General features: G+C 36.2%; 1 protein-coding gene across 2 annotated transcripts; it reads left to right on the top strand.

Annotated features, from left to right (window-relative positions):
* Window positions 1–6583: 6583 nt before the first annotated feature.
* On the top strand, window positions 6584–9380 carry LOC111920804 (bifunctional UDP-glucose 4-epimerase and UDP-xylose 4-epimerase 3). 2 transcript variants are annotated; one of them, XM_023916371.3, is made up of 9 exons: window positions 6584–6885; window positions 7608–7657; window positions 7742–7877; window positions 7956–8057; window positions 8142–8369; window positions 8446–8527; window positions 8608–8690; window positions 8801–8892; window positions 8983–9380. In XM_023916371.3, the coding sequence occupies exons 1-9, from the start codon at window positions 6700–6702 to the stop codon at window positions 9080–9082; spliced, it is 1059 nt and encodes a 352-aa protein (XP_023772139.1). In that variant the 5' UTR covers window positions 6584–6699; the 3' UTR covers window positions 9083–9380. The 2 variants fall into 2 exon arrangements, with proteins under 2 accessions (XP_023772139.1, XP_023772138.1); XM_023916370.2 differs by having other exon boundaries at window positions 6746–6885; window positions 7717–7877.
* Window positions 9381–9591: the final 211 nt, after the last annotated feature.

Raw genomic sequence — 9591 nt, 5'->3', positions numbered from 1 at the left:
TTATTTTTCCACTCATATAAATAATAATATATAAAATTCATCAACTTCGTAAATTAATAAAACTTCTTATTGCAATATTAAATTAGTTTGTAATAAATATATAAATATTGTTATTTAAGGTCATGACACTTTATCACATTTAAATAATATAAATGTGATAAGTGTGATGGCTAGCTCGACTATAGATATTTATGTGGAAAACTTAAAGTGGTCAAGAATGCCATAAAAGATTGGAGAAGGATTGATTTTTAATTTGAAAATAAAATTTTATTGGACCTGAAAGGTAGATTATGTGAGATTGATGCGGTTGATGAAGAAAGACTCCTCGCTGAGAAAGAGAGGAAAGAAAGAAGAGACAGAATCAGAGGGTCCTTGAGATAGAGAAACTGGAGAATCTCGATCTACAACAAAAATCTAAAATAAGATGGCTCACTGATGACGAAGAAAACTCAAGGTTCTTTTACAACTCCCTTAAAATTAAGAACATGAAATGTAATATCCACGGGCTCATGGTTAATGGGACTTGAATAACGGAGGTCGAAGCTATTAAACTAGAAACTTGGAGATTTTTTGGGGACAAGTTTCGTGAAACCCACACCATCAAACCCACTTTCTCCAACCTAAATTTTAAGAAACTTGATCCTACAGACAACATTTTTATGGAGGGAGATTTTTCTATTGAGGAAATTAAAGACGCAATTTGGAACTGCGGGAGCACTTAGGCCCCCGGGCCTGACATATTTACTTTCAATTTTTTTAAGAGATACTAGATCATAATGAAGTTCGATATCATGAAGTTTGTTAAATTTTTTGAGGCTAGTGGTCAACTTGCTAGGGGGTGCAATTCGTCCTTTATTACTCTTATCCCGAAGATTGGCGATCCTTTCACTCTAAATGACTTTCGTCATATTAGCCCCATTGGATGTCTGTATAAAATTATAGCAAAAGCCCTCGTTACTCGATTAAAAAAGGTTACTGGATTGGTCATTGGAGAGGTTCAAACCGGTTTAATAGAAAATCACAACATTCTTGATGGCCCGATGATTATCAATGAAATGTGTGGATGGGCTAAAAAATCTAAACAAAAGACTTTTCTTTTCAAGGTCGATTTTGACAAGGCCTTCAATTCCACTAACTGGAATTACTTGGACTCGGTTATGGGTCAAATGGGCTTTGGTAACTGTTGGTGATTTTGGATACGTGGCTGTTTGGCATCTTCCAGAGCATCTATCCTTATAAACGGATCCCCAACAAATGATTTTAAAATCACAAATGGTGTGAGACAGGGGTTGTCCCCTTTCCTCTTCATTATCGCCATGGAGGGGCTAAATGTGGCCATGGTATCTGCTGTCCAAAACTCAGTTTATACTGGTGTGAAAATTCCCAATAATAGGTCATCAATCTCTCATCTTTTTTATGCAGATGATGTGATTTTCGTTGGTGAATGGAAGAGCTTGAATTTCTCTAACCTGACCCGTATTCTTAACTATTTTCATGTAGCCTCAGGCCTTAAGGTAAACTGTGACAACCTTCACTTTCTGGTCAAGTCAAAGTCAAATAAAGTCAACAAGTCAAACCATTCAACTCAATTAACCCTTATATATTAGGGTTTACATTATGTTCACTATTGTATAACACATTATCTTAATGCAAAGTATCACTTAGAGTTTGCACGTGTTCAAAAAATCTAAACCCTAATCATGGTAAGTGATGGAACTACTCGATAAAACATTATTACATACCCTTCAGGGGTGTATAACATTCATAACGAGGCCTAACGGGGTTTACAAACCTTGCATTAAGAGGCTAAACACTAACAAAAGTCACAAACAAAGTCTCTCTCAATCTCTCTCGCTATATCTCACTCTCTCCTAAATCTCTCCCAAATCTCTCTCAAAATCTCTTTCAACTTTTCATGAACACTCAGGGCATCCCGACCCTTAACTTAGTCGAAAACCACTCAAAACAGGAAGATTATTCGAAAAACAGCCATATAGGGCCGAACCCTCTTAGAGCCGAACCTGTTAGAACCGAACCTCCTAGAGCCGAACCTTTTAGGACCGAAGCTACTTAAGAACCGAACTTCCCTTAAAGACCGAACACACCCTTTGGCCCGAAATCTACTTTCGGTTCATCCCACTTTTGGTTCGGATTAGTCACTTCGGTTTGGATCAAGCCCCTTCGAACCGAAGCTTTGCCTGCTTTCAGTTCATTTCGCCTTCGCTTCCCACATAACACCTTCGCCTGTGAGCTTCTCGGACTGAACCTACCTTCGGTTCTAAGCTTCATGGACCGAACCCTCACAGGTTTGCTACTTCTTTCCCGGTTTTCGACCACTTTCGCGTTTTAAGCCCATTTTTGATGATTTTGACTGAGGATTTTCACCCAAACTCATATTTTGACATATGAGACCCCATAGATTCATATTTTAATCATATTTTGGGGAAATTTTTATTATATATAAGATTTCTTGTACAAGACACTATCTAAGAATGGTTGACTTTTCCCATCAAATTATGACAACTTCAAGTCACTATTCTTGCTTTATGTCACTACTCACACCTTACCTAGTCAAATCCATATCTTTCTCCCAACATTCCATCAGATTTACTTGCCTAAATCCACTCATTGAATCTCCAATCCTCACCTATAAAATCCCAAACACATCCACCAAAAATACACTTTTTCTCCCTCCCACTCTTCTCACTCTCTGGAACTCGAGATTCTCTAGGAAGCATTTGGCTTTTATTTCATTCTTGGTAAGTTTTTTTCATTCCCACTCTTGAATATTCTACACTCCTTCATTCAAATCATGGATTTCTTATACAAATATCGTCATATTTGTTCTTAGGATCTTCAAATCCTCAAGCTTTCTCCAAGTGTTCTTGACTTGGAAACCTCTTCTCTCCAACATCCATCTCAGGGAATCACTCAAGGTGAGTTCATACCCATACATTTTCATGTTTTCTTCAAGTTTTAGGGTGGAGGGGGAATACAAGTTAAATCACCTTAACATAACTCAAACTCATACTTCAGCTTTTCACAGAAAAGATGAGTTCTATTCACGGACTGTTTTGACCATCTTAAACTTAATATCTTTCAAAACTGCTTAATATTCAAGTAGTTCAGGTTTATACATTTCTAATGACTACTTGCACATCTCCATACGATTTTTCTACAATTTATAGCGATTTTTACAAAACTGCCTATCATTTCAGAAACGAATTCGGACCAGTCTATGAATATGAACATTTTCACGCAAGTTAGAGATCACTAAAAATAATAATAAAAATTATGAACAAACTAGACACATTTTCTAAACTCTCAGAGTTTACAGAATCAGATTTCAACTTCGTATGATTTTTCTTTGATTTTCCAAAAACAATACAGAAAACTATTAAAACTAGTTAAACAGCCTTCCATTTATTAACACTTTGTAACATGTTGAGCAAAGTGTAAAGCAATAAAAATTCTATGTGTTGAATGTATTTCTTGTTAGTTTAATGTCACAAACAGAAATAGTCATTCATGGTAAGATTTCCATTTACTATAAACATATGTAATAAACTATAATAGGTGTAGTTTATGGTACTTACACACTACAAACTCATTATGAAAAGTACTCTGTTTATTCCACAAAAAAGGTTTTCAATTACTACAACCATGTATAATAAACTATAATAGGTATAATTTATGGTTCCTTACACTACAAACACACTACAAAAAAATGGTTCAGTTACACTACAAAAAAGGTTTTTCATTCATTCTACACGTAAACTCGTTAACGTAAATTGTGAGACAATACTTCATTGTAGTCTTAGAGTACAGGTTAAAATTCTGGTAAGTTATAACCAGAGTATCTTGTAGGGAGAGCGTGATAGTTGTATATAGATCTATATTGGGATTGACAACCCACACCCAAGCTGCTTGCAACAGCTCGACCGGCAGGTTAGGGGTGACAAATGTCATAACATTTCGACGCCTGAAGAATGTCATAGCAGGTCTACTAAGTCATAGTATTCTTATAACGACTCACATAGGGAGATAACGACACATATAGTTTATGGGAATTTCCATATTTAAAAAGGGATTTTATTTTATAAAACTGCATACACTATTATAAGTATGGTAAAATACTTGTACATTCAGTCTTTGGGTATTAAGACTACAAATCATTTTATAAGGAAAATATTTGATTTATTTGAACAAACACTACATTTACTAATAACATATTTCCACTCTTCATTCAAAAGCTTATGAACTCACCAACTTTATTGTTGACACTCTTTCAAAATTTACTTGTATTCTCATTTAATCATTAGAAATCGGTGACTACCAGCTTTTGAGGATGGAACGCTTTGACGTTAATTAAAACATTTTGTCATTATTTTGTAATCGATTTTGAAACATGTAACTTGTGAAATCATGTAACTTTCTCGATTATATTTATAAAGGTTGTATTTACTTTGAACACTATTATACTCGTTGTTGTGATACTATACATGAAGTCGTCCACCCCCGGACGTTTCCACCATCCTTGGTTTGGGGGTGTGACATAAACTTTCACAAATCAAAGGTTTTTGGTATTGGAGTCTCTAGCATCGATGTCAACAGATGTGCTCAGGTTCTCGGATGTGGAGCTGCTGATTTACCTCTCACTAACTTAGGAGTTCTCGTCGGGGAAAATATGAATCTTAAGCGCAACTGGAGGTTTATAATTAAGAAGGTTCAAGCTAAACTTTCCAACTGGAAATTGAAGACTTTATCTTTTGGTGGCAGACTTACGCTAATTAAATCGGTGCTTGGGAGCCTTATGTTATACTACTTTTCATTATTTAAGGCACCGTGTTCAAGGATTGAGTCTTTGGAAAGAGCATGTCGTCATTTCCATTGGGGCGATAGCGACGAGAAAAGCAAGATTAACTGGGTTGCATGGAAGATCGTTCTCACACCTAAAGAAGAAGGGGGATTAGGAGTTGGATCTTTAAAAAGTCTCAATATCTCTTTGCTTTCCAAATGGCTATTAAGGCTAAAGACGGACAACTCGACCTTGTGGTGTCATGTGATAATTGGCATGCACAACCTGTCTAGGAAACCGTTAAATAATTTAGCCAAAAAGACGTTTCCTGGAGTTTGGCAAAATACGACCAAGATCATTGAAAACCTCCAAATTATCGATATTGATTTTTGTAAAATCATCACTTGTAAAGTTGGGTCCGTATCAGACGTTCTTTTCTGGCTTGATGACTGGCTTGGGGATAGATGTCTTGCTTCCCGACTCCCTCTCCTTTGTGCTATCGATAAGAAAAGAAATCATGCACTATTTCCGAGCGTGTTTGTAGTCAAGGTGCCAAATGGGTCTGTACTAAATCTCATTCCACCCCCTGAGTTGTTTGAGCTGATCCAGTTAAATACTTTGGTTAATAATCTTAATCTCTACAGTTCCAAAGATTCCTGGTCTTCCGATCTCTCGTCTGATGGTATCTTTTATGTCTGAGATCTTCAGCGCCTCATCGAATCACAGGTTACTTCAAGTGTTCCCAATCCCATGATTTGGACTAGATTAGTCTCACTAAAGATTTGCAGCTTTGTGTGGAGGGCATGTATAGATCGAATTCCTATTGCCCTTGCGCTCTCTCGAAGGGGTGTTAGCCTCCCCACCACGGCTTGTCATTTATGTTCAGATGGGACGAACTTGACATACCATATCCTTGTCTGCCCGTTTACTCAAGAGGTTTTTTGTTGAATTTTTCGTTGGTGTAACATTCTCCCTCCAGGCTTTCATGATGTGGACAATATGGTGAATTTTGCTGCTAATTGGGGACACTGCCCCAAGAAACGTAAAATCCTTATCTCGATCATTTATGATGTCTTTTGGTGTGTTTTCAACAATATGGTGTCTACCCCTACAGTGTGAGATATCTAAGTTTTTTTTAAGTAGTTAATGATGTAAATAGTAACTGTAATTGCTAGTTCATCTTTGTGCACATTATTTAGGGTATGTTCGGCAAAATTAGTTGATAGCGGATAACTTGTAGCGGATAGCTTGTTGCTTGTAGCGTTTTGTTAAATGCTACATGAAGTTGCATTTGGATTTGAAGCGTTTTGTTTAAACTAAACGCTAGAAGCTTGTAGCGCCGAACGACACTTTCTGTTTAAAACGGAGCGTTTTGTCAAATGTTAAAAGGTAGAAGCTCTGAAACGCTTGTGTCGAACACATCCTTAGAAAAATTAACAAAATATGAATTTATAAGTGAAATTTTAATAATTAAGTGAATAAAGAGACAAACAAATGCGATAGAAAGAACCCTTAACCGATGAATAGATAAATTTATAAATAATTTTTTTAACGGGTCCGTTAAGTTGTAAAAGTGATAATCGACTGTAACTAACTTGTGATGATATGGCAAAGTCTAGCAACATTCTATCAACATGTTATCATAAAACCTTTTAATTTTTAATTTTTTTTTTATCACAAACTCGATGAATATTTTATAAAACTTACAATTTCTCTTTTGATCACTCTCACTCTCTGCGGATATATATACATATTCTCCGCGCTTATCCCAAAAACAAACCGCCTTCTTCTCTCTCTCTCTCTCTCTCTCTCTCTCTCTCTCTCTCTCTCTCTCTCTCTCTCCAGTTTCCTCTGAACTCTATTTTTATAAACCCTCTTTGCGATTTTCTTCCATCTCTGCGATGGATTCATCGATTTTAGTCACCGGTGGTGCTGGTTTCATAGGCACTCACACTGTTGTGCAACTTCTTAATCAAGGATTCAAGGTTACGATCATCGACAATCTTGATAATTCCGTCGAAGAAGCAGTTCATAGAGTCAGAGAATTAGTCGGTCCGGAGCTCTCACGTAATCTTCAATTTCATTTGGTAAATATTCTCCACTTGTTCGTGATTTTTTTTCGACTGACTGTGTGTCGTTAACGAAAATGTCAGAACTATCAGGATTTTAAGACCGAAAGCGAAACTACATTAAGACTCGAATTGATTTTTTCTAGTTACGTAGGTTTACGGATTTATTTATGGTGATGAACTCTTGGAATACATGTGAGGATTATAAACATTCTTAAAAATCAAATTAAATAAAGGAGTTATTTGTTGCTTTAAAAGTTTGAAGCCGCAAGCATGTAATTCTGCGTGATTCACCTTATGATCGTGAGTTTAGTTTTAACTGTGTATGAATTTTATGTTTTATTGGTAATTGGAACGGGTCAGTAGGGTTTACCCTAAAAGCTGCAACCATTTGTATTCAAGGATTCTACCGATTGCGATTGCAACTGTTTGCTAGTAATGTCTGAATTCATACGTTTTTACTAGTATCTGGAAACATCCGATCAGTAAAACATATTACAGGAGTCGGTACACATTAGGTCTTAATCACCAGTTTCAAGAAAGTGTTAATCTAATTTATAATATATAAACATGCAATTTTGTTGCGTATGGCCTCTGGTTGTAAACCAATCTTTATCTGTAAAATAGAGATGAACATCTGATAGAATCAGACATGAATATTGATGATCATGTTTATTGTGTTTATCATTAACCAAATAATGGAATGTAAATTGTATTTTGGTGGTAATTGTTGGTTGCAGGGTGATATCAGGAATCAGCATGATTTGGAGAAGTTGTTTTCCCAAGCTAAGTATGTAAAATTTGACATGAATGCGATAATAAGGTTTCTGTAACTCCTAATAAGAGTAGTAAATGGATTGTGTTGTAATTATAGGTTTGATGCTGTGGTACACTTTGCTGGGCTGAAAGCTGTGGGTGAAAGCGTGGCCCATCCATTCCGTTACTTTGATAATAATTTGATCGGGTCCATCACTCTGTACAAAGTCATGGCCAAATACAATTGTAAGAAGGTATGTACCCTGTCTTGTCTTTCACACTGATCTTGGATTCAATATATATTATATTCACCTAATTTTAAATGTTGGCAGTTGGTATTCTCTTCATCTGCAACTGTTTATGGGCAGCCGAAGAAAATTCCATGTGTCGAGGAATTTGAACTCAAGGCAATGAACCCATATGGGCGCACAAAGGTAGTAGTAGTAGCCAATGAAGAGTTTATATAATTGATACAAATGTTTGAAATTTGATTGTTTATATGTATGTGTGTTGGTTAGCTGTTCCTTGAAGAGATTGCTCGAGATATTCATAATGCAGATGGGGAGTGGAAGATAATACTGCTGAGATACTTCAATCCTGTTGGAGCTCATGAGAGTGGGAAACTCGGTGAAGATCCGATTGGGATCCCAAATAATCTGATGCCTTACATACAACAAGTAGCTGTTGGAAGATTACCAGAGTTGAATGTTTATGGTCATGATTACCCCACAAAGGATGGCAGTGCCGTATGTATCTATCTATGTATGTATCTATTCTTGTTATAGTCCATTCCATTGATTTTTTTTTTTTAAATCTTTACAGATCCGGGATTACATCCATGTGATGGATTTGGCTGATGGTCATGTTGCAGCACTTAAAAAGCTTTTCACAAAACAGGATATAGGTGAGAGAGAAAAGAGTCACTAGTTATATATATTTCTTTCATTTAGGTTGTTTTGCTGACCCACGTGGATTGTTGTTTAGGTTGTTTTGCCTGCAACCTGGGGACCGGTAGGGGGACCTCTGTGCTTGAAATGGTGACTGCGTTTGAGAAAGCATCTGGAAAGGTTGTTCTGGTTTTTATATATAAATACATTTGTACATGACTAGGAAAAGGAATATTAATTTGTACAATTATTATTATGAAATGACATACGCTTGCTGCTGATATTTTTAGAAAATCCCCATTAAACTGTGTCCAAGAAGGGCTGGAGATGCTACAGAAGTTTATGCCTCTACGGATAAAGCTGCAAAAGAGCTTAATTGGAAGTAATGTCTTTTCTCTAAATTGTGCAAATGTATTTTTGGTAAAAGGTAACGCTGGATGAATTATGTTATATATTTTGTTGTGGTTTGCAGGGCAAAATATGGGATTGAGGAGATGTGCAGGGATCAATGGAATTGGGCAAGACAGAACCCATGGGGATACCAGAAGCCGCCCACCAAAAAAGGAGGCTGATGGCTGATGTCTTCGAGTAGTTGGAAACTACTTAATAATGAGATATATAAATGGTCAAAGCAGGCAATCTGAAGATGGATTAATTGCAACAATAGTTTTGTGAATACGTTGGTTGGTTTCTACTTTCAAGCAAATCAAATCACATGACGCAAGTCATATACTATATCAAAAGCAATTATATGGTTTTAAGTTTTATGTTTTAATTAGTTGTGGAGGAGTAATAAATTTGGGTTAATGAAAAATTCTAAACTTTACTTCACCATTATATTTATATTTTATATATATCCCACTTGGCACATGTATATGTCTCTTTAATAATTAAGGTTGTATAGTGTAGTCGCTATTATGAATTATCTAGTTTGTTTGGCGTATCACGACTCCTTGTTTTTCAGTTAGGCAAGGCAAGGCTATCTTGGCGCTAGCGCAAAAACCTAACGATATTCGATCTTATCCATTCTTTCTGCATTTATTATACTAAGCGGTGATGGAACTTTCCACGTTTTTCTTCG

This window comes from Lactuca sativa, chromosome 3 (assembly GCF_002870075.4).
Source record: "Lactuca sativa cultivar Salinas chromosome 3, Lsat_Salinas_v11, whole genome shotgun sequence".
In the NCBI taxonomy this organism is placed as follows: Eukaryota; Viridiplantae; Streptophyta; class Magnoliopsida; order Asterales; family Asteraceae; genus Lactuca; species Lactuca sativa.
The sequence above is the reverse complement of the archived record's forward strand: the minus strand, read 5'-3'. Positions and strand labels throughout refer to the sequence as shown.

Excerpts from the sequence above, each read along its gene's own strand:
- LOC111920804 (XM_023916371.3), top strand. The coding sequence starts at position 6,700 with ATGGATTCATCGATTTTAGTCACCGGTGGTGCTGGTTTCATAGGCACT. Across the intron at positions 7,658-7,741 it reads AAGTTGTTTTCCCAAGCTAA|GTTTGATGCTGTGGTACACT; the intron begins GTATGTAAAATT and ends TTGTAATTATAG. Across the intron at positions 8,058-8,141 it reads ACCCATATGGGCGCACAAAG|CTGTTCCTTGAAGAGATTGC; the intron begins GTAGTAGTAGTA and ends TGTGTTGGTTAG.